The 25,746-nt window shown below is 41.5% G+C and overlaps 1 protein-coding gene across 1 annotated transcript in view; it reads left to right on the top strand.

Annotated features, from left to right (window-relative positions):
• Nucleotides 1-11,256: 11,256 nt before the first annotated feature.
• The window catches only part of LOC144071792 (cGMP-inhibited 3',5'-cyclic phosphodiesterase 3A-like), a 59,535-nt gene continuing 45,045 nt past the window's right edge, over nucleotides 11,257-25,746 (top strand). The window contains exon 1 of the mRNA XM_077597199.1: nucleotides 11,257-23,426. Within this exon, the coding sequence (XP_077453325.1) occupies nucleotides 22,629-23,426 (798 nt within the window). The 5' untranslated portion in view covers nucleotides 11,257-22,628. The remainder of the gene's footprint in view (nucleotides 23,427-25,746) is intronic.

Raw genomic sequence — 25,746 nt, 5'->3', positions numbered from 1 at the left:
TGCACGTAAAAGAAGCTGCAACCCCCACCCCTGATACTTCTTTATGTCTTTGGAGGGAAGGTGAGTGTGAGCTGGACATGCGGCATGCAACTAACTGTACAACCAGGATTGCTGTTGCTTTCAGCTGAGTCCAGCGTTTTCTTTCTGATGGTTCCCAGATGTTTTTAAAAGCAGGCGTACCAAACTAGACTCTTTTTTTCCCCTTTTCTGGCCGTATTTCCTCTTTTTCCTCCCCTCACAAAGTCCACTACACCTTGTCTGGTTGTTATCACCCGTCCAGTAATAAACACCCATTCTTCACACGTGCTCCTCCTTAGTTTATTATTCTTCCCTACTTTCTTTCGCCTGTGCTGAATCTCTTGTTGTCCATTGGTTTGCTTCATCATCTGTGTTTGATCACACAACTCATAGTCCGTATCTGTAGGAACAAATAAACTGCCCATGCAATATTGATGTCATTCTATTGTGCTCCACTGCATCGTGGTTACACAGTATCCAGTAGTTTTACCCATTGTGCAGAAGTGCTAAAACACACTTCAGGGGTAAAAATAGCCACTGCCGTCCTCATGCATGAATTAGTTTGTAAGAAAATGCAAATGAAGAGATGGGGAGATGAATATTTCATAGGAGTGGGCACGTAGCAACCCCCCTCAAGTTCTCTGAATGAAAACGACCTTAATGGAGCATCAGGATCCATTCAACATGCTCTACTGTACAGCGTCTTAAAGGCGTACAACACAAGAAATCATTAGCTGGTAGTGATTGCGATGGGCATCCTATTTGACTAGTAGGCCTCTAGTTCAAATGGATTGAATGTCATTTACCGACTTCTGTGTGTATATAGTATGCAAAGAATGTGTTTTGGTCAGTGGTAAAAGAAGACAAACAGTTATGTTTAAGGCAGCCAAATAGTTTTTCACGCTCCCATTTGGATGGCATTACATTGTACTGTTTATTTTTAAGATCATGGCTAATCTCTTTTCGTATTATTTTCTCATGCACCCGAATCACCAACATGAGTTTTGGTGCCAGCTTATTGCATTAGTTTGCTTTTTATTGCACCTTTAGTGTATTTAGATTTTATGCGTTCTTTGGTTTGGAGCACCTTAATGTGCATCAATTCCAAGGTGTGCCTCAGATGGAGCACTAAAATAGCACTTAGTAATTTCTTCAAGCTAAAAGGTGGCCACACTCGAGCGTGCATGCTATTAAGTTAATGATGCGTCCCTCACCTCACAATTACTGACATCCCGAGGGGACTAACCGTCACCTTTTTAAATTGTTGATATATCACCCTCAACATGTCTGAAAACTGATTTTCTTATGTGCTACAGTGGCATATTTCATAGACGGTTAAGTCAGTGACTTCAGGTTTTCTTTCAGTGCAGCTTTCACATGCATATCCTCTGATGCGCAAGTTGTCTGTAAACACGCTCAGGTGTTGTGATGACGCACAGCCCGGTGTTAGCTCGCTGACTCAAAAAAGGAACAAATGGCAACATTTGCCTCACCAGCAAACTTGTCCCTGTGTCTTTGATGTGAGGAGCTACAGACTTGCTTGAATAAATGATGTTATAACCCAGCAGTTCGGAAACATGCACATTATTTCATCATATTCCATCATATTCATCCAAGGCAGCAATTACTCAACCGACTCTGCTTTTCTTTTTCAAACTACAACCATTTTGGTGCATTTCCAAGTCCTTGTAAAATGAAAATATCTTTTAATTTTGACATACCATACCAATACTAACACCCAGCAGGTAACATTAGAGCAGCATGACAGAGCTACATTCTGGTAAGTTACTATCTGCCCATGACAGAGGCAGTACTATATAATAATAATAATAATAATAATAATAATAATAATAATAATAATAATAATAATAATAATAATAATAATAATAATAATAATAATAATAATAATAATAATAATAATAATAATATATTATAGGATTGCTGCAACTTCTAATAATAATTACAGTGTTGACTTGGCTACTGACGCTCAAAAGCTCCAGACTGTAGTTGATTTTGACTTGACACATTTGGAGATGCTGAGCATTTACGGTTCACACATGTTATCTATCTGCATTATATTTCGCAAAAATGCAGGTTTCACGCTTATCAAGTACATCTAATCTCGATTTTCTGGGTCAAGTTTGTACTGTGGTTTCACCCTGATCCCTCAATGACATCACACATATTTGTGCTATACAAACATTAAAGATTTTGGCGGAAATAAGTCACTGATATTACGAGGAATTGCCAGTTTTTAGTTTTTTTGTTTCTTCCAAAAGACTAGTATTTCACATATTTGCTCATATTTGACTTCGCCGCAATCTCACGGCCTCCTTTCCCCTCGTATAATGAAAAGCATGTTTGTGGTTGTGTGCCGATTTGGAGCAACTATGAGGGGAACAAGTCCTTTGGGAGAAGATGTGTTCTTCAAAAGGGAAGCTCCTGAATGTAATTATCACACAACGCCTCTAATGAGTGGAGATGCACTAGAAGCGAAGCATGCCCCATTTTTTTCTTAATTGTCTTGCGCCATAATACAGCGAACTGCAAATTTACCTAGGACTGCACATGTCTGTTTATTTGTAGTCGTATCCAATATTTTTCCATTTTCAGTACTTGAAATTTCACTTGGTCTGCATATTATTGTCCTCCACACCTTGCCCTTCCTCATCTTATGCAAAACACTCACGTTGGAGTTACCCTGGCGCAGGTCCCACTCACCTTCACTGAATAATTCGTGGAATACTGCCGGGGCTTCAGCCCTGTACTGTCTCTTGACCCCCTACCCTCCCAGCCCCCCTACTCTGTACCCCGGCTGGCAGTGGGACAGTAGTGACGCACAGCCCTGCTGTCGGAAAGAGACAGCAGACCTGACTCAATCTGTGACGTTGCCAGGTTATCTTCAAGCAGTTCCATCTGCAAAGTGCGGACAGAGGTGGCACACGTGCTCGCTGGCACGCCACCGCAACCTTTTACAGCACGAGGCCAAAACTTAACAATAATTAATAGGGTTTAACCAAAATATCTTAAGTGATAAATCGCTTGGTCAAGCACAACTGAATTGCGAGCAATTAAAATTGCCATCATTTTGTCAGGCCATTTTCATATAAAGAATGGTGTTAGTTAAAATGTCCATGTTTCAGTAACAAGATTGTCAACACCTCAAAATGTAGATCTAAGTGGAAAGATTTTTATTTAAAAAAACGACAGAATGCTATTTTTTTTACACATGTAATAGTGGAGAAAAAAATAAATAAAAGCATTCACATTTTAGGCAATCAAGTTTGAATATACCTAACTTTTTCTCGTGACATCATCAATACTGATTATCACATGCACCTTTGCTCAAGTTTATCAGTGAATGTGTATGGGTATAACTGACATTGGTGTCAATTTTTGTGTTTAAACATTATTTTCTCCAATACCGAAGGTGTAAGTAATTCAACATTTGCATACGTAAATATTTTGAGCAACTGATTTTCACAGGAACTAAAATAATTTTACCATATGTCTTTCGAATTGTTGCAAATTATGAGGTGATGAATGTAATTTTGTTATACAAGAAATCACTAATATGGATATGAAATTGTTGATTTATACTTCCACTAATAATGAAATCCAACAGACACATAGGCTTCAACTGAATTTTCACATTATATTTGTTCTCCGCAAATTGGCAGAACATTGATAGTTTAAATTTGACATGCAGCCCCATCTGATTTGTCCAGTTTGAACCCTGTCCAAAATGCCTCATTTAAAAACAAGGACTTATGTTAGTGGTCAATGTGATAGCTCCTCTCCCTAAGGCGCTGTCAAAAGTACACCAACTCCAGAGAGAACTCCGAAGCACGGGGACCGGGACATAAACGTCTCTTATCCCAAACTGATTGTGATTACAACACGATCCAAAAATAAATAACCAGATAAAAATCAGAAAGGACAGATAGAGAACATCAGTAATTCTTTGCCGTGGAAAACCTGGCATTAAAGTAAAGTGACTTTGGTTGGGATGTCCTGCTTTTTCCATTCCACTGAACAGAGATTGGGACACTGCGCCAACTCTTAGATGTATCCCAGAAACTGGCATGACTGATGTTGGCAGCAAAAAACCTCTGTAGCCAACAGCTCCTCCAGAGCTAAAGTACACCACCACCCACCACGTTCTTGGATTTTCACTCCCCCTTTACTTGTTTTCTGTCTTGATGCGCAACATAGCCTCCATAATACATTACAACGGTTGCGCAAAACACTCTCTGCGAGGTATGATGTGACATTTACAGGGACATCGGGAACACCCTATTCTCTTTCCGTAGGGACGCTGAGCTAAGTTTAAGTCAGTGGAACTGAAAAAAATGCCAAATGTTTACACAAGTTACCCCGCGTGTTTGATTACTTGTACATTTATGAAGGCAAGGTAGTGAATACTTTAGGAAGTCATATTCTAAATGAGATGGATGGAGCAAAGTGAAGAAAAATATACAATTCTTCCTGCATTCATCTGTGTGTGATGCTGCAGCAGCGACTCAAATAGAACTCTTACAGCCACTAATTTTGTGCCACTTTTCCAGGTCACGGGGGAAATTATCAAAGATAGGATACATAAACCTATCTAGTCCTCCCATCACCGTTGCAAGAGCTGCTGATTTGTTTTTCTCAATCCTCAGCCTATTTTTGCGTGACTTTGGATGTGCAAGGGTGGCCTAGGTCTTCTGGCTTATCCTCGTCTGCCATTGCAACGATGCTCAATTGATACTGAGGAGCCCAAAGTTTGCTTGGAAAATAATACCCACACCGTTGCACCACCATCAGCAGCAGCTTGTACTGCTATATGACAGGATGGATTCATGCGTTCATATTGTTGAGCATCTCAGAGCAGGCAACATTTTTCCAATCTTCTATTGTCCAATGGAGGTGGAAAAAAAGTAGTCTCTGGCAGTTTCTTAATTACTCAGACCAGCGCATCTGGCACCACGTTTCAAATCACTCACACATCACATTTCTTACCCATTCTGATGCTTAATTTGAACAGCAGCAGATTATCCGGAGCATTGGGACAGTTCTGCCTAATAATGTGATCGGTGAATGTATATTGCTGTCAGTGGCAGCCAATTCGTTAATAATAACAGCAGTGCTGTCGGTGCAGGGTTATGTGCATTTATCAGGGCTAACATATCAACATTTCAAAACATACTGCTTTTGCATGTACACTGTTTTACATGGTGGGATCAAGTAACTTGGCTAAATATTTTTTTTTCATTGGCCAGTTAGCCCAACCGCATATACTATATACAGAGATGGACCACTTTAACTTGAGACAGCAGATGGCTTGTTTCACAAGAAAATGTTTGGGAAAAACGCCAGACAGCTAAAAGGAAAAGGGTATTGTTTGTAATTAGGCAAACATTGTCAAGGCAGTCAGATCATTGAGAAGAATAGTAAAGGTAGCTAGTGTCCACTGTATTTTGTAAGCGAGTCACAATTTTTCTTCTGTCATTTCCTTGGAGCGGCATGGCTCAGTGCTAGATTAATTTCATAATCAGAAGTTTGCGGGTTCAATTTCTCGATCTGCTGATCACGCCGAAGTTTCCTTGAGCATTATACTGCACCTCAGGTTGCTCTTGGTGGTGCATCACCAGTAAGTGAATGAGTGTGAAAAGCCATTTGAGTACCTTGAAGGTAGTAAAGCACTTAACAAGCCAATTTTCTTTCTTCCATTTTTTTAATCCCAAAAAATAGACAACTAAATCTTGCAAATTTCGCAAAATATCTATTATTGTTTTAAATTATTTATTATATTTTATATTTGATCACTTTTATATTTCCTCTCTCGCAAAGGCGAGCTTTTTTCTTCCAATTGGGTTTAAAAGGTTGTATCAATACCGTAATGTGACACCGTTCACTTTGGTATTAGAGCACTTACGGAACTGTTCTGTCTGGATGGATTCAAAAATTTCCACAGGATTGGATGCCAACCGCAATAATCATTTTAATTGAAATTTCCCGTTCTAATCTGAGGAGCTAAATGGTAATTTTGTGATTTTTATTTTTTATTTTTTTCTATCCAATTGCTCTGTCACTTTGGATTAGGTGTAACGTAGCCAGCTTTTATTGAAAAATGATGTAGCTGAGAGGCATGATTTACATTTCAACCGTTCACACGCATGCTATCACACAACTGAATGAATGAAAACATAAAAACAGTGAATTGATTAGGTTTTTTTAACCTCTACAGTGTTAATGGCTCATTTCTTTTCTGGGTGGGGTTGGTGTTCATCTGTCAAAATTATGGTAAAAGTGTCATTAATTATTAAATGTGGGCAAGGACACAGAAGCAAGAGTACTTCATTTAATTAGCCTTTTTCCATGACTGTTCTGTGTGTGATAAGTGAGGAAAGATCAACGGGAGACGGCCGTTTTTCTTTATCTCTCGGAGGCTTTGCTACAGATCCAGACAGTGGCTCAGCATGGAAACAATGTCTTCCTTCTCTCGGCTTCAAAAGAATGTTCTGTCTGAGAATGTAACACAAAGAAGATTAGCTGTGATGTTGAAATGGGAGATAGATCATCGTCCCTTCAGTTTTCTTTTGACACATCAGTTCTTCCCGAAGATAGTGCAATCAAATCTGTAGAGACAAATAGTCGTACTAAAGCTTGTTTTCTTAAATATGAAAATGCTCATTATTTATTCATCTATTTATGTTTACAGAAGTGGCTCAGAAGGTATTTTGATTCGAATACAGCTGATGATTTATCTTGCAGCATGTTCTGTCCACTGTTTTATTCGTCTAATCAACAAGTCAGATTAAATGCATTCCATGTAAACATAGTAAGCCTCACAATAGTAGCAGGCTGTGATCTCAAATATTTGTTATGTGTTGACCATTAAAATTCCAATGGAGTTCAATTGTGTAGTCAGGATCTGAGTGTCATGGACTCAACTCATGACATCTATAGGTGCGTTCTGTGATTAATAAAACGGACAGCACTGTTTATCTGGTCTGGTTCTTCATTACTCCCAGGCTTTGGTGCAGTTAAATAGCTAAGATAAAGCCATATAGTGTGAGAGCCCGAATAAAAGTGGCCTCATGGCTGATTTATGAGGTTGACTTACAGCAAAGATCTTTCATTCTCAGGACTGCAGGACAATGATTAGCGTCTTTCACGAACCACACAGAACGTGGTGTGTTGTACCAAACTGGCAGCCCTATCCTTTGTGCCCCCCGACGCTCTTTGTCTACAACTAGAATGCCTCCATTTTTTTTCCTTCTCAAGCATGCAGACGTTTGAAACACACAATTCTGGTGGCAGTTGATCTATGAATTATGACTGTAAAGGGACAGACAACACCGTCATCATGTGCATCCCTGTGGAAAGAATTTTGTTTAAAATTTTAAAACAGTTCTATTTTTTTCCATGTGAAATAGTTGGGGGGGGAAATAAATAAAAGCCAGTATTTCCAGAAAGTGGCCTCTCGACATAGTACTATTAAAATAAATAAATAAAATAAATGGCGCCATCAAAATCAGATACCGTTCATTTATTTGTTGATACAAAAACTATAAAAATCAGTCGAAATACTCCGTTTCCCTCACTATATATTGAAATAACAATATATATATATGTTACTTCTTGCAATCGAATGGTCTTAGTTAAAGACAGGAAGCAGTTTTCTTTGGAAGAAAAATACAATTTTTCAACCAATCTGTGAAAGTAGACTTAACAAAAATTCACTTAATTTATGGATGTCTAAGAGGAAGTGTGCAGTTGGGCTGCAGATAACATGTTGATATAGAGTCTGGGAAAAAGTGTGCGGTGGACTTGCTTGGGAGTTTTATGGCACTGTGTTTTGCTGTTATCCTGTTTTAAATCCAACTTGTTTCTCCACCTCCTTTCACCTGTCTTACTTTTGCTCTTATCTTTAATGAATTGTAAGATACTACAATGTGGCGCTAACCAGGACGGGGTGATACGATCTTGAACGTTCACTGTAACGGTGTATCAATAGACAAATGGACATATTCAGTTGTCATTTCTTTTTATCTCGGCCTTTAAAGGAAATGACAACAATAGGATAAATAACCTTCATGGTCTCTCTAAGTTTTTAAGTATGCAACACATTTTTACTATACAGAATGTACATATACCATGGGCAGGAAGTGAATGAGATCACTTCACAGTGGAGAAATTCCAACACATTACACTGTGGTTGAGTTTTTTTCCTTTGTTGCAAAAAAATGGAGCTGTGTATGATCACATGCCTTATTGTTATGGAGGTTTTGTGTGAGGGGAAGCACGCTATTACTTTATAGCAGGGTGGTCAGGTTAGAATCCTGGCCAACATGGCCACACAGCAAGTTACATAAAGCAGAAGTCAGTGTGAGGGAGAAAAAAAAAACAGGCCAAAAAAAAAAGTTATAATGTGGCTTCGCCTGCATGTTCTCGTTATACGTGAATCTTCAGAGATTCCACAGCATTTTTTTCCTCCATGTGCATCAATCCATTTTCTATAGTGCATATGTCATCATATCTTTACGATCACAAGGAACACTTAAACTAAATTCAGTACCTTTGAACGCAATTCTTACCTAACGTTGCTACCTGATTTCATTCGCACAAAACACCTCCTGAGCTTGTATGCGTTCCGAACGCTTCAGCCTCACCGCAACCGCCGCATGCCGTCATCAGCCGCTGCTGCAGTTCTTTTAAGCGGCACAACACCACCAAGTTCCATCTTATGTAAGCACTAACCAACTGCAGACGTCTCTTTTTTTAAGAGACACAAAACCACGAGCATGCCTGGGGGTCCACACGCAGAAGAGGGTCTGTCAGATTGCGAAGCTATGGTCAGGCCCTCGTAATGACAGTAACACTCCAAGAATGTCTGGAGGACTCACTCTCGACCATCTTTCCAGCCTCAGTGCCAGTAATGTAGGCTAATTCTTCCCCAACTAATGTGGATTGCCTTTTATTTACGATGGTCCAACCACAGATTGTGCTTTTTTATGCTTGGTTTTTCCACATATCATGAATGACTTGAAATTTATCGGCCGGATAAAACTTTATGTTAAATATTTCTGCCGGTAATTTCAATATGTTTTTTGAACACCCGATTATATCTCACAAGAATCAGGTGACATAAATCATAGAAATATATACATTCATTCATGTATTCAAATCGCCCGATGCAGGATTATGAAGTATGCACACAGTATATGGGTTCAGTGCCATTGATGCTGACAAATATATGTATGTGGTTAGTGCGTCGGCCTCACAGTTCTGGGATCGAAGGTTTGATGCTTGGGTTTTCTCCGGGTACTCCAGTTTCCTCCCACATTCCAAAGACATACATGGTAGACTGGTTGGACACTCTAAATTGCCCCTAGGTATGATTGTGAGCGTGACTGATTGTCTGTCTCTTTGTGCCCAGGGATTGGTTGACCTCCGATTCAGGGTGTCCCATGCCTGGTGGCTGTAGTTAGCTGGGACAGGCTCCTTGACCCCCGCGACACTTGTGAGGATAAGCAATTCTGAAAATGAATGATATACGTATATAACCCTGAACTGGGAATTATTGCTACCAGCCCCTCCCAGTTAAAATGGCTTGGATGCCTATCATCGTCAATAGCAGAAAATGAGTTACTAAGCGGTGGCGTGCCGCATCAGAGTGTAAGTGATGAAAGGCCTTTTTTATGCATGGCAGAGATTCTCTAGGCACCACTGGCGGCATGCACGGGCTTCTCATGCATTTACCCTGCTCCTCTGACTTCATCCGGTATCTCATCCTCATTCCCACTGACCCGACTTGTGATCGGGGCCCTGCTATGAGAAGGGCTTCGGGCAAGAAATATTTGGGCAGATCACAAGCTGGAGCCTTGGCTTTGAAAGCTACGGTGGTGCTGCTGATAGAGGCTAGTGGAGTGCCTAATTAGGCTATGGAGACTGCACCTCTGTGAGGCGCTGCTCTGACGCAATTTGGAAAGAGCCCGAGACCCCCCCGCCCCCTACAGTGTTAGTGTCGAGATAAGGGTATGTCATACCCAGAAGAGACTTACTTGTTGGTTCTAATTGGCAACAAACTGCTGAGACAACTTGTTTAGGTATTTGCACGCTAATCAAACATGTATATTTTAGCAAGTTGCAACACTCTTGACATATTTCTGTCTGATCTACAGCCGGAACATAAGTTTCTACTCCAAGCTCTGTCTGGATTGAAAACAAATACAACCCAAAGCCAGAACATTTCCTTGTGTAAGGAGTCGTACTGTACAAGACTTGGACTATATGGGTTTAGTCATTGACTAGCGCCACGATAGATGATGGAATCCAAACAGACATTTTATGTCGGCTTGCCAATGGCAGCTTTTTGGAACTGAGTCAAGTTAACATAAAATTTTCACTGCCAATCTACTTATTTGTATTTTTAGCAAAAGCATGTAGTGTCAAGTAGGGATTTCCAATATTCCTGCAAGTGGGGATGAGAGTGATGGATTTTCCCCCTCACTATCATAATACGTACAGTTTTTCTTCTAACAACATTGGCACCTGATTTTACCGTATAGTGAAATACACTACCAGATTGACGAATGACTAAACCTGTCCAACTTCCAAAAACGTGTCATTTCGCCCTCACTCACCGCCTGATCTTTATCTATAACTCTGATTCTGTGCTTTGCAATTTTCAATTTCACAGACTGGCTGAGTGAGACCCCCCTTCCTACCTACCTGTTGAAAAATACAATCCATTTTTTTCATCAGTGGCATTAATCCGCTGGCTTCAAGTAACTATAAAAATATATGGTAGAGCGAGAGTTAATGGCTGGTTTTCAATAAACAGCCAAGTGGTAGAAAATCCACTCTGATCCTAATTAGGATATTTTAACATTTGACACCACCATTGTGATCTTTTCTTTGTATTTGAATATATTGTCAGTGATTGAAGTCACATTGTTCAACTTGTATTGACTTTTTCTTTCACACAGTTTCTTTTCATTTTTTTTACATTTATGATTGGAGGTTGGACATCCTGCGTGGCCAAATTCGGTCCTCGAGAGCCCCTATCCAGTCTGTTTTCCATATCGCCCTCCTCTACCACACGTGAATCAAATGACCAACTCATCAGCAAGCTGTCCAAAAGCTTCATACTGATCCCGATTATTTGATTCAGGTGTGTTGGTGGAGGGAGAAATGAAAAACTGACTGGATTGGGGCTCTCGAGGACCAAACTTGGCCACCCCTGTTGTACATGGTAAGATGGTCTTTGGAAAACTGGCGAGTCCTTTTTCATCACTAGACTTAATCCTCTCCAATTATAGGCTTCTCTCCAGCAATAAAGCCAGTTTAAAACCAACTCTTTGTACATTGCTAACCAAACAGATTCCTGTCTTGATTACAACAAATTCACACAGACCATCTTAAAAGTTTTCCTTGTATTATTAGCTCTTGAGAGTACAGGCTGACTATTTCAGGGTGGCCTACCATTTTTTGGGCCTGCGTATTAGAGGAAATATCATAACAACATGCATAATTACATGCTGCAAATAGCGCCAATCAATATTGAATTATTCAAGTGACCACTCATTTGTCGTCTGTGCTATTCTTTCCCTGATGTTTCTTTCCTGTTAAACTGTGTCTCTGTCTGCGTTGGCCTGACATTCTCCATTCTTCCTTGTGACACGGGCTATCATCTGGTAAGGTACAAAGGACCCAGGGGGGTCTTGGGGCTTCGGTCTGTGTTCACTCTGCAGTGTCAGAGTGAAGTGTTGGCTAATGGAGCCTGTCAAAGTCCCGGTAGCCTGAAACCACCTGCATGAGCCAGCCTTGTACTGTATGTGGACATAAACACACCACAGTGCTTACCACTCACTGTGTAACTATCCACTCAATACACTGCTGTCACTGTGATTCATACACCTAGTACAAATAGATAAGGACAGCTATTGTTCTTAATTTAGTCTCAGTAATCCTTGAAGCACTCTATCTGTTGTGACCCCTTGATCGGAAACAACTTTGCCTTCAAATAGTAAAAATGGAGGCCAACTTTTAGAGTTGAGCCCTTTTTTATTAGGTTTCATATTGATGCTCATCCTTGGGCATGCCCCTGTTGAATCCTTGATTCATCTTTCAATAAATTAACAATTAAATTAAAGTAATCACAAAACGAATACACAACAGGTGAATGCCTTTGTGAATTCATAATTAAGGATATTGTCTTGTGCTCAGGAATGAAGAACATCTCCAATTCTGGACCAAGATATGCCCGAAGTTAGAAATCACCGTTACTAAATCAAGGTCACGATTTTTGGAAGCCAAGACCAAGGCTGAGTTATTTGGGAGTTGAGTAAAAGATTAGTCCAACACCTTCAAAATGTTGAACCAGGGCTCCTCAAACAATAGTGACTTAGAAGGAGTCTCGTGTGACTCTTGGGAACATGCTTTTTGTTGTTGTTGTTGTTGTTGTACGTACTAAAATTAGGTAGAACTGCAGTCTTTTTTTTGCCATTGTACATGGCTATTTTGCACCAAGCAAACGATAGGAAGAGAGTAAACAAATCCCAGAGAGACAATCTTTTTCACAGGGATGAAAAGAAAAACAGTGTTGCCAGCATTGCCTTGTGTACCTGAGGCTTTGTATGTGCATGAGAGCACAGTGTGCGCATGCCCAGGAGTGCTGAGTGAGCAAGTGCACACTTTGGTATTATCCTGTGAATAAATGATGAGGCAGTCGGTCATATTTTTTTGTGCGCTTTAAATATCACATATCGTGCCACAGAACACTTCTGGCAATAAAACCATCCAGCAAGCGCAGCTCGGTGCGGTCATTGTCTCCTGCCGACAGCGCCGTAAGGGCAATCAATAAACAAATGGCCATTTCTCCTTTAGGGTGGATAGCTAGAATTCAAATGAAAGTATTGCCAACAATAAATAATCTGTTCGCAATAGTTTCTTTCAGATTGATTCCAAAATGGTTTTAAACTTTAGATTCGCCGTCACAAAATTCTCTTTTAAAACAAAGGAAAACAGAATCCGCCTTAAAAAATGATTTGTTCTTTCTTGGGATGTCATACAGGAAAATAATAGGGTAGCACTGTTTTGCTCCTGTGTGATGTGTACAACGCTGCCAGGATCTGAACATAAATTGGGATCAAAGTACTTGATTTATATGTTTAATATTTGACCAACTACTGTTTTATTGTTATTTCATTAATGAACTCATTGGGTGCCAATGACGTCAAACAAGTTGGAATTAACACTGTCAACTTTCCCAGTCAATAACAGTAAATGTATTAACAGAATTGAACTTAGTATTTTCACATTTGTACAAAGTGTCCGCTAAGAAGTGTAACAGTCACTACCAAGTACAGATGGATGATGATGATTTGTCAGAGCATCCAAGCAGTGCTCATTCATGCTTGAGACATACTGACTCCTCTAACTCAACAGCAGCTGTTTTGTGTGCTGAAGGAAGAGTAGTAGAAAATTCGATGAAGCAAGCCAAACAGTTGAGTAGCTACCTTAATTTACTGTCTGCTGTTTAAGTTCAATAATCCTCCATAGGCTTAAACTGAAGCAAAGATCGAATGTTTAAAGAGCAGACAAAAACAAAAGTGATAGTGAGCTAACACCACACGTGCAGGCCGTCTGTTATGGCTCTTTAGATCTGATTCAAGTGATTTTTGGTGCGGTTTCTAGGAATGTACAGCTTTTAAAACATAGCGCACTGCCAAACATCTGCATGGAGATCACTTGTATTTACTGGAACTGGTTAAGTACGGACCAGTTGTCCAAAAATGTGATATAAGATGGTCATTTTTTTAAGAGGGGTTTTTGCATATAAACAATGCGGTTATGACTTCTCCCCATCAGGAAAGAACAGGTAACCTCACTATTTGCTGCCGTGGTGATTCTTGTAATTATTTCCATTAATAAGGCTCAGAGCAGATTGCTAAACCCAATCCTATTTCCTAAATGTGGGATGGAAAATATGGCAGAAAGTAGTGTTTTGGGAAGATGTGTTCGAGTAACCACAATGACTCATGCAAAGTAACCTGAAAGGAATGAGCACTTTTTAGTGTTATGATGGTTTGACATGGTCAAAATCAGGCTTGTGATTGCAAAGAAATAAAAGCCAGCTATATTTGGTATATTTTTGCGCTTTCCTTGCATGATCACCTTGTGGTTTGTGCTTCTGCCTTGCAGTTCTGAGGTTACGGATTCAAATCTCGAGTTTGCTCGTCACAGGTTTGCACGCTCCAGTTTGCATGCTCCCACATACAAAAAACAGTTGTGCTCGTATACATGACATTGCTCTGTGTATCTGTTTTTGTGCACTAGATTGAACAACAGAGCTCAGTTTTGACAAGCGCACTCAGCCTTGGTTTTTTATGCTCACACACTTTATCTTAGGATTCCTGAGTGGTCAGTCAGTCTGCGGGCTTATCAGGCTGATGGGGACAAAATTAGAGTGCATGTGTTGGAGGAAGGAGCTCTTTCCTAGCACACCCTAGTAATAACAATCCCTGGTGGACATTTCCTTGGCCAGAACAGATTAGATCAGGGCCTGGGTCTGATGGTATGGGCTGTGTGAGAGCTTTGAGTGAGTTCTACGCTTTAACCGCTCGGTCCGTGTGGAGGCTCTTTTCTCCTCAGGGAGCGTGTGGCCAAGCGCAGTGCTTCGGGGAGTCTGAAAAGTCCGACTCCGACATGCACTCGTTTCAAACACCAGGATGTGCAGACGGGAAATGACCTGGGCCTTTGGAAGTCATTAGACCCGCCATCTGATAGCGCAGGGGTACACTTCAGCAGCTCTTTTTGCCGCCATGGACGCTTAATGCACTCCTTCCAAATCCCTGTTTTTGGCCATCGAGACTTAATACTCTCTAAATCAGGGGTGTCAAACCGGTCCTCAAAGGGCCACAGTGGGTGCAGGTTTTCATTCCAACTCAACAAGAGGATACCTTTTCCAAGTGTAATCAGTTAATTAAAGTCAGGTGCTACTTATTTTAGAAGCGGTTTGACACATGTGCTCTAAATGATTTGCCATTGTGGCTAACATAAATGAATCATCATATTTTTTTTGCTTCTCCTGTTGAAGGCCATGGTGTGGGCCGTAAAGCACGAGGATGTTTTCAATTTTGTTTTTACAAGATTCAATTCGGGGATACGATCGATGGATGACTTGTTTCAGCCAATCCAAGAATACTCATCGGGATTCTTTTAGAACCTAATTAGTATGTACACGAGTTAGTGGATGGATGTGGTGCTTGTCAATGGAAAATGCAAGTAAAATATTGACAACAAGTAATATTTTTCTGTTAGTAATTATGAGAAAGTGAAAACTAGATATTAAACCATATTGTAATTTCACATTGTAAACCTGCACCACACAAATATATATTCAAAATGCTTTCAAGTAATCCTGAAACTATACTGTAAATTAAATCAAACTTCCAGAAATGTGTGCTAACATAAGGTTTCAAATAAGGACAAAATATCATGTTTTCGTCAGTAACTTGCATTAAAACACATTTCTTGAAGCTGCTTCGTCAGTAATAGGAAAATATGCACCAGCAACCTTGTATAGATGTTAAGGAAAGGGGAGAAGTCTAGGGTCACCACAGTTGGTCTGGGATGCTTGCCGACCAATGATTTGTATTTTGAAATTCACTATTGCCTCCCAATTTGGGGCCAACCAGTCCAGTCCTGCCCCCGAAGTACTCTCTGTCTTATCTGCAGCCCTGAGGGCACACATGCTGCAAAATATGTTTATTTAGTGAGGCATCAATCACCCTATTTAAGACAATAAAAGACGCAGGAGAGTTATAGTGAGATGAACAGTGTAAAGGTCCAGTAACGCAGTGGGGGTTGTTTAAATTTTTATGCATTTGCCATTTTGGTACTTTAATTATTGAACGCACCCAGTGAGGTGTGAATAACTTGGGCATAATGCACCTCGAGAAATGTGTCAACCTAATACAGTAGGTTTGGATTGTCAGCTGTAAAGTAGAATAAAAACAAAACATGACTTTGGTTGCACAATAGCACTTTAGTTATCCAAGATGTTCATGCAAAATGACCTTAACATAAAGCTCACTGATTTATTTAAAAACGGTCTATCTCATTGATATGAGAGCAAGACAGTGCAGATTAAAGGCTCCAGGTGGGTCAGATGTCCTTTTCCCCACCTTAGATTATGTATTTTATTTTTATTTTTATTTTATTTTTTTATCCCAACTATACATGTGAAGGATTTTTTCTCTTATAGTGGCTAGAACATTATTACTGTTCTTTAAGTTCGCTTGTCCCAAAAGCATGTCCAACTCTGGACTCTCAATCATTGTTTCAACAAGAGCATTTGTCACCGGATTGCTTTGCCTTTAAAGGCCAACGTTGATGTACTGGTACAGAGTGTGTGTGAATGTACCAGGCTCTTATAAACACTGCCGACACTACTGCTAATGTTCAGTGTTACAGGCTGACATGGCTGTAAATTGAAGCAGGAGTCTTTAGCTCCAAACACAAGAGATGCTGGATAAACAATTACCACACAGGAAACAGGAAGAAGAAAAATGCATCTTGCATTCCGTTCCTTGTTATTCTGCACAAACGAGAGAATAGTTGACGATAGAATAATAAGTTAAGTGAGAAAATGCCATTTCTGGAGAAATTCCATGGGGATGCTTTGCTCTTTCTCCCATGGCTCACTTCCTGTAGATTTTCGGTCACTTCCTGTAGATTTTCGGTCACTTCCTATTAAGTTTGGGGCGCTCATTAGGCTGCCATTGAGGGTGCTAGAAATCCAATACATCGAACTTTAAAAGGGGGCAAATAAACATTTATTCATTCGCGCCTCCCATTCAAATGGTTTGGACGTCTAGGACAGGAAGGTTTTTTTTTTGTCAAATTTTGCTAGAACCGTAAAGTAGTTTTTGTGGGGAAAATAACTGAATGCAACATTTGTGTGATTGATATCATATAAAAAACATGTAGGACAAGATATTTTCAAATGTATAATGTTATTGCCATTGGAAATGATCTTTTTTGAGAAACACACATTTTTAATGTAAAGAGCGTGATTTTTTTTAAGTTGGAACATTGGGAATCAATCAAAGTGCGTTAGCTGTGCGGCAGTGAAAAACGTGGATAAGAAAAGAATACCGATATTCTGTGTAGGGAGCTTTTCATTGCAAGGCATCTCCACAATAGGTATCAGTTATTGTTGTTAGTTTTGAAATTGTTGCTTTAAATGTTGCAGTACAATTACATATTGAGATATGAAAAAACATTAAAGCAATTACAATAGTAGGAAGCTTGTTGCAAGTGTTAATATGCCAAAGTTACTGTGTGGTCAATGCAGAAAAGTTCATTTTTAGAGCAGCTCTGTTTTGTGTATCACTGTAATGGCATCCAATGAGTATTTTCATTTCATTGCCTAACTTTTAAAAGGAGTTGATTTCATGTAAAAAAAAAAAAAAATGACTTTAACATTAAGTAGACAACAAAATCCCTGTTCACATAAATTTTCAAAAATGATTCAACACTAGTTAGTAAAAATACCCCTGCCAAACCAGTAATTAGTTTGTTAAAAAAATGAAATGTGTTTGATTCATGGTTGTCCTCTAAGATGAGGCTTTGGTTAAAGCCTTTATTTCATTGTGCCGTGCCTCGTGAACAGGAGGGCGCGCGCACATTTTTTCCTTGTTTACAATGTTCCGGCTTAACCAAATGACAACTGTAAGCTGTTTGAGAGGTTTCTCATTTTTGCCTGTTTACTTAAGGGAACCTTTCCACCATTAAATGACGTCAAACAACCACTGCCAAAGACTAAATAGGGGTTTTCAAGTCTGTTGCCCTCCCTGCTTAAATATATTTCATTTAGGAGAAAAGTCTTTGCCTTAAAAAGCCTGTGTTTGGGGTACAGTGTTTCTCATAAAATGCTATTGATAGTGATTCCGTGAGTGGGGGCTCTTTCGAAAGGAGTGACGTACTACGTACGTATATGTTTCACTTCCTTCTTTTGATCTAATCCGACAACAGCCTTATATGTGTTGGCGCCATGCTCTAGGATGGTGATGCAGATAAGCGCCCTGGACGTCAGCAGACGCATAGCAACCTGAAAAGCTCCACCAGCCCACTTAATATTTACAAGGAAAAGTTAAAAGCCTACTGTATGAGATGCTAACTTATTTGACTCATGGGATTTCACAGAATCTGCTGCGGTTCTTTCTCAAGGATAGGATAGTCTCTTGGCCTTGCTGAAGTGATCTTTTTGTATTTTAAGGACATCCAACTGTAATTAATCCTCACATTTTCATTGCATCGCTTACGGATCATTCAGGACCTGTTGAGGGATGGAGTAAAATTCAATGGTCTGTCGAGGTTTCACAAGACTTGGCCTCAAGATAGGAAGGTCGATTTCCAATCGTACTATTCCTAACGGAACCCTACATTATTCCGACTTGAATGTTTTGGCCTGGCATCTAAGACAAAAAAAAAGAAATATACACAACTTGGCCTGCCTGTGGAATCCTCCCTTTAGAGACTAACACATTTTCTCGTGGCATATTTACACCCCTACAGGAGGAAGTACAAAGCCAGTCAGGCAATTTCGAATAATAATTAAACTATTGCATCGCGTACCAGTCTTAACCGGCGTTGTGTGCCGTTTGCGTCGTATTTCTCTGTACATGTGCTGATTTGTTTGCAGATTATCTGCTATGTTGATTATTGCTGCTTTGTGGCCATTGATATCCAATCTATTTTAATGTAGGGTTGGCAGTGAACATTCACTTGAGTCACTAACAACATGTACAGTGTTTGCATGTTGGACCAACAGAAGAGCTTTACACACGTGTTTTTGGCTGACTGGAAAATTGCTGCGAAGCACTTTGCCCATGAGCTTGTGTTTCCCTGACAAGTGAATGGAGCCTAAGAATGTGTTTCTGGGCCCCTGCTCCCTATGGCATCCCCGGTGTTTACAAAAACATGTAAACCCATGTCAAAAAGAGCCAGAAGTGGGCCGCCGGCTCTCGTCTGTCCGCGTCTGTTTCAGATGCTCCAATGAAAGCTGAGTTTTGTGTGGACACTTGTGATTTCCTTGGCACGTGCACTTGTCCGAAAAGTGACCCATTAAAATGTGCTGCTTTGCTGAGTTGCAATTGGCTTATACATTATTTGGGATGAAGCGGCGAATTTGTCCGCTTAGCATAGAATCTACCTTCCTGACCAATAACATTCATCTCAAGCAGACATTTGTGTTGTAGTGTGATTTGTTAATCCTCCTTTGAAAACTTAGGTGTGAAATATTTAAAACTACTGCACAACTTTTCTGACTTGGATATATAAGCAAGAAAACGAGGGGCTCCTTTCTCCCTCCCACAAAGCACGCAATTGCATTATTCATCTGAGGGAGTGTTTCAACATTCTGTCTTTCTTGGCCCGAAGCGCTGCCACCCACACCACTGAATGAAGTTCTAATTCCATTTCAATATTCTGCCCCATCATTCTGCGGGAATGGAACAGCACTCATGTTCTCTCCATATTTGCATGCTGAAAACACACATTTCATTTTTCAACCTTCTTATACTCAGACATATTGAAATGAAAAGAGTGTATGAATGTATTAGTTTAATATTCTCGTGCTAGTATTAGAGCAGTGTGCTGTCAGTTTGGGATATTGTGAATGCTGTTATCCATCCATCTATCCATTGGGTTGCGAGTTCAGTAGCTTCAGCAGGGATTCCCAAAGTTCCCTCTCCCCAGCCACATTATCCAGCCCCTCCCAAATGACCGAGCTTCTCACCCGATTTCTAAGCGAGAGCCCGGACACCCTGCGGACAAAACTCACTTATAGCCAGGATTTTGCTCTTTCAGTCACGACCCACAGCTTGTGACCATAAGTGAGGGTTGGAACATAGATCGACCGGTAAATAGGCCGACGCAGCACTGCATGTTTTTTGGGATGTGGGAAGAATGCCACGCAGGAACTGGGGGAACATACAAACTCCACAAGGGCAGGTCGGTACCCACAGGGGATTGAACCCTCAAGCTCAGAACTGTGAGCCAGACATGCTAACCACTCCAACACCATGCCACACTCAGTATAATCATAATATTCCAAGTTCAAACTCCCCAAGTCCGTTTGTGAGCCCTTCTAGAAAAACCAGAGACAAATATTAAACAAGATTTTTTTTGCTTTTCTTTCTGAACGTTTTTTAGGTGGTTTATTTTCAAAGCTAATGCTTAATCACATTTTTTTTTGTAAAACCTATCTTTAATAAAAACTGAAAAGTTCTGCTCTCAGGTGTCCTTCCTAATCTAGTTATTAACCTGTCAGCGTCCTGAATTCTTCTTTGTGAGTCTTGCCGTCACCATGTGAACATTGAGCTTATACAAGTGTACTCTTGTTATTTCTAAGTTATCTTTGTTTAAGGCTTTTATCATGAGTTTGTTTCTGTTTCAGTCATCAGAAGTTGCAACAGTAGAGAGAATTGTTCTGGACTCCCACTCTTATCTTCAAAAGGAAAAAAACATGAAAAAAAGATGGGGTTGGGGGGTCCCATTGTTTCAGGGATGTGCTCACACGTGGAGCCGGCTGCTGTGTACTGTATTGAGGCTGTTTGACAGCCACTTGATGGACAGGATCGAGACCTCATGTTAGTGCCTCTTACTCCCCTCTGCTTCTTAGTAATCACAAGTGACATGGAATATACGGACTCCCCTTTGTTGGGCATTTGCCTCACAAGTGACATTTGAAAAATCTACATCACAGCCCATAACCCTCAGCCTTGTGTTCCCACACAAAAAATAATATTCCACCAACTCTGCCCTGGTTTAGGGTTGTGTTCATTCATTCATTCATTTTTCGTAACGCTAAGGGTGGCGGGTAGTGCAGGAACCAATTCCAGCCGACTATGGGTACCAGGCGGGGGGCAACCTGAATTGATGGCCAGCCAATTGCAGGACACAAGGAGACGGACAGGTGTGTGTTCACTTCATCCATTTTCCATAGCATTATGAGAACGACTATTTGTGTTTGCTTTGAATTAAGTTGAGTCGCTGTGTTCTCTCGAGACCTGAACGTTGAAACATGAATGGAAAGTGGCCAGAGTGACAAAATGCATCATTGGTGACACTTAAACTGAGATAAATATTTTAATGACCTAGCGAAGACGTAGGGAGGGGAGGGCGTTAAGTCAAGTTCTGAGGCTTGTGGCAGGTTCAGCGCATTCCACTTTGCATTCCAGATCAGGACGTTCGTGACGTCAGTATCATAGTTTGTGTTTTTTTTGTTTAAGTCCATACTTGATATTGCCTCTGTGTTATTTTGAATTTTGCTTTTGTCTGACATCAAGTCGCGGATGGTATAGTAGTACATTCACCTGATTTTGGAACAAGGCAGCATGGGATCAATTCCCACTCAGCGGCAGTGTGATTGTGAGTATGAATGGTTGGTTGTCTTTGTGTGCCCTATGACTGACTGGTGTAATCCTCATTTTGAAGTCAGCTGGGATAGACAGCAGCACCCTGCGCCACTGAACAGGATAAGTGGTGTTGAAAATGGATAGCTTTGATTTTTTTCCTGCTTCTGTGCATCCACCAATCAGCGGCCTCACAGGTCACCCACCTGCTACTTATTGTCTAGTTAACCCCCCTTTTTAAAATGCAAACTCAAAATTAGTGGCGTAGTACTTTAATCTTCATGAAGCAATGATTTAACACTTTCACTGAGCATCATGTCCAATCTGTTTTGACCTGGAGAGGCAGGCAGCGATCTTTTGCTGCCTAAACACAAAATAGATTGGCCGTTGAGTGCTGGCACAGAAAGACTGGCAGCCTTATTCAGTCCAAAAGGATTGGACATTTATCACTCTCAGTGGCATAAAAATAAAGGGGAGTTTCATTCATTCATATTTGCATTTTTATTGACACTCACACCCACGTCAACGTTATTAAGGATTTAAAAAAACTAAACAAATGTAGAGTGATTATTAATCAAACCTCAATTCTAAAATGTTTTTGTGTCGTGTGTGTGAGGTGGGAGACACTAACTGATATCATTTTAGGATATTCATTGGAGTAGCAGTTGCCCCGTTTTTCGGATTATTTGCATTTCAGACTTGACTAATGGTTCATTCTGCAATCAAGGTGACGCTTGTTTACATGCAGAAAGTGGGTGTGGTGTGGTTTGCTATGCAAACTGCTTCATAGGGTTCCATTCAGTGAAATACAGAGTAATAGAACTTCCTCCGGGCTAGTTGGGGTTGCATTTACAAATGGGGGTGCTCTCCCGAAGCCGAGTCGAAAGTCGTTGGGGCTGAAATGAGCTCGCAGATTGTAGAGAAAAAGTAGTGGGGCAAAGGACGCCGTGACGGAGGTTGGGAGTAGGGCTGTGGTCTCCATACACACGGACGGGACAATCGCGGTGTAACAATGACAAACGGGACAGTGTTTTACACCACTAAGGAGAGTCGACTTAAGAACCCCCGCGACATTTGAACCTCTCTCTTTCTCTCTCTCGCCATTTGCAAGAAAATCGGGGAGAATGCGCAGGCGTCCAGCGGCTATGGGCGCCTGTGCGTAAGGGGAGCCTTGCGGTGGCGGTGGCGGTGGCCATGCCTGCGGAGGGGGGCGGCGAAAAAGTCTGCGGGCCCGGGACGCCGAGACGCAACGGTTACGCGCAAACACGTGTCGTCAGCGCACTGAGACGCGAGCCAGTGAGGTGCGCGCGGACGTGCGGCGTTGGAGGCGGTGATAGCGGAGTGGGCTGCGCGGCGGCGGCGGCGGCAGCGGCGTGTGCGCTCGTGCTGGCCGCGCTGCTGCTGAGGTGCGCACACTGGGAGCTGCCGCTCGCTCTCTGGGCAGCGCTTTCGCCCGTCCTCGATCTCCTGTGCGCCTTCTTCTGGCTCGGCGTCTACCTGATCCGCCGCGGCGTGCCGCTCCGTGCGGCGCTCTCGCTCCTCGGCGCCTTCCAGCTGGCCGAAGCCGCGGCTCGGAGCCTCCTGGGCGCCCCGCATGAAGTAGCGGCCGCGCTGGTGTTGGCGTGCGCGGCCGGCGGCGCGCCCATGCTCGCGCGCCTGGAACGGGGCACGTCCGTGGTGGTGGTGGTGGGCATCGTGCGCGCTCTCTCCTTCTTCTCGCTGCACAAGGTTCGCGCCGCGTGGAGGCCTTACGTGGCCTACCTGCTGGGAGTGGTGGGCATCCTGCTGGCGAGGTATGCTGACGGGCTCCTGGCCGGCCCAGGGACACTCGAGGAGGGCTGCAACCACGTGAGCGGAGCCAAGGAAGACGTCGTCCCCTCCTTCAAAAGGCGCAGGAGGTCCAGTTCGGTCGTATCCACAGACATGGCACACAGTCAGTCCAACAGCAAGTCGCATCGCAGGACCTCTCTGCCATGCATCCAACGGGACCAGGTAGGAACCCGTATCCAACTCCGCCGTTCTTCCATTGCAGTTTGCCTTTAAATTAGCCCTTTAACAGGATCATGACAATAGCCACGTCGTATATTCATCTATTTGGGGGACTCTGTCACAGTTTACAACACTTTGTCAGGTTCACTTTTCTCTATTTCACCTTATTGTTTGCATTTCCACCTGAATGTGGATTTGATTTCTTTTCTTTTTCTTTTTAAATACTTTTACGAAGTCCCCTTTATTTATATTGCGCTTGCTGCAACCAGTAAAGTTTAGAGTTTAAAAAAGGATTCATATTCAACATTCGCAGGGTGTCGGGCCCCCTCCGGCCTGAAGTCAGCTGGGATAGGCTCCAGCACCCCCCGCGACCCTAGTGAGGATAAAACGGTTCAGAAAATGAGATGAGATGAGAATAAAAATATGAATTAATAAGAACTATTCCATTAAAAGCCATAAAAGGTTAGCTATCAAAGTACCACGACTTTTGCTTCAGCTAGTCTGCAGTAGCTCAGCAGACTGAGTGACTGACAAGATAACGTTGTGGGTTTGAACCCTGGTTGAAGAGGTGCCGGACAGCAAAAAAAGATGTGACGTGATGTCGCCATACCAATCGAGACTGTTTGCAAGTGATTACCGTATAAAATATATATATTTTTTTTTACTACCAATGTTTTCAGTTAAAGAAAATCTAGAAAAATATACTGTTTTTGTTTCACTACTGTAACTTTTAACATTTTTAAATTCACATATTTTTTGTAATGGTTTTCCTTGTTTTCAATGGTACAATTGTAGCAACTACATCTGCCAATATTCTAACGGTAAAGTTAAAGTTGTTGTTTTCCAGTTCTGACAAAAAAGAAAGAAATGCTTCAAAATAATGAATCCATTAATATCCCACGTAGCATTTCTTCGAGTTAATGGTGCTTTCTGTTGTCAAAGTTAAGGAATGAACATGGTGGAATCATGCAAGCTCCCATCAGAGCGAGAACATCAATGGCTGTGCTGAGTGTGTGAAAGGTGTGAGGTTTTAAGGTGTGATCAAAGCTGCGAGAGAGGAGAGTTTGTGTACTGTCGGTCAGTTCACTTAGGGCTGCCCTAATGGTGCTAGTTAGCGCTTTAGTGGTGCTGTTTGTTTTCATAGTGGTCACACAGACTGTTTTTCACTCTCCAATTTTTGCATTGTTCACTTGAGACAATCCTGCTGCGATGTTGTGCCTTTTGCTTGATATTTACATGAGTTATTTGTGTATGCATTTCAAAATGCAGCAGGTGTACACATAATGAATTGGTCCACATGCTGCTGTCTTTTTAAGAGAAGCCTACCATCCAAAAAGATTGTAGCCAATAGTAGCTTGAATTACTGTTTCTTTGACACGTTTGTCATGTTTGGAGGCCAGTCCTTTTATCTGGCTCTTATTTTGCTGTTGGCCTTTGAAGCAGCGCCATCATCTCGGTCTGCAGAGTAATCACGTGCCGCATTTTACCTCCTGATCTAGTTAAGATAATGAATCCGCTTGTCCTCAACCCACCCCGATGGATGCACGCCTTAGGCCCTCTCATCTCAGTGGGTCAGTGTTTGACCAGTCACGACCTGCCTGTAATTGAGACACACATGGTCGACACATGCCGTCGCAGGAGTCTCTTGTCTGTGTGGTCTGTAATGTGTAAACAAGCCCGTAGTGACCTGCGCTAGTCATCGCCTCCCTCGCGGAGGGGCTGAGATGCTACAATGGGACTAGCACATGGTGAGTGTCAAAGTCGAATGTGTGCGTGATGTGCTTCCTCTTGGTAGAAAAGAGGTATTCAATAAAGCCAGGATGTTTAAATGTAGCAGGGGGATATCTGCACTTTGTTGGCCTGGTGGTTTTCACATTCGTGCTGAAGAATAATGTGATGACTTTTGTTTTCTTTGCTCTCAGTCCTTTTCCTAAAAGCACTTTTACAGATTGATTGTTGGTGTCTAAAAAGAGTTTACTTACAAAATAAATAAAGCCATGAGAAGAATTCCAGGGTGTTCCTCTCAAGCATGCTGTGATTGCCTGTACTACTCTGTGCAAAGATTTTTTGGGGTGTTAAGCTTGGATGAAAACAAATCAAATCAGTGTGGTTTATTTGTTTGTTTACGTCCCACACAGTTTGCCATAGTCGAAATTTGACCGTATGTACCTGGTCTCTAGATATTTTTAGTGGCTAAAGCAGCAGTATCAAAAAGAAAGGAAAACATAATTCAAAATCAATTGGCCACTCGCAAAGATGTCCTTGATTGTCCCCTACCACCGCAAATTCCCAAAATACGTGACTTTGCCGAAGTTGTAGTCAA

This window comes from Stigmatopora argus, chromosome 3 (assembly GCF_051989625.1).
Source record: "Stigmatopora argus isolate UIUO_Sarg chromosome 3, RoL_Sarg_1.0, whole genome shotgun sequence".
Lineage (NCBI taxonomy): Eukaryota > Metazoa > Chordata > Actinopteri > Syngnathiformes > Syngnathidae > Stigmatopora > Stigmatopora argus.
The sequence above is the reverse complement of the archived record's forward strand: the minus strand, read 5'-3'. Positions and strand labels throughout refer to the sequence as shown.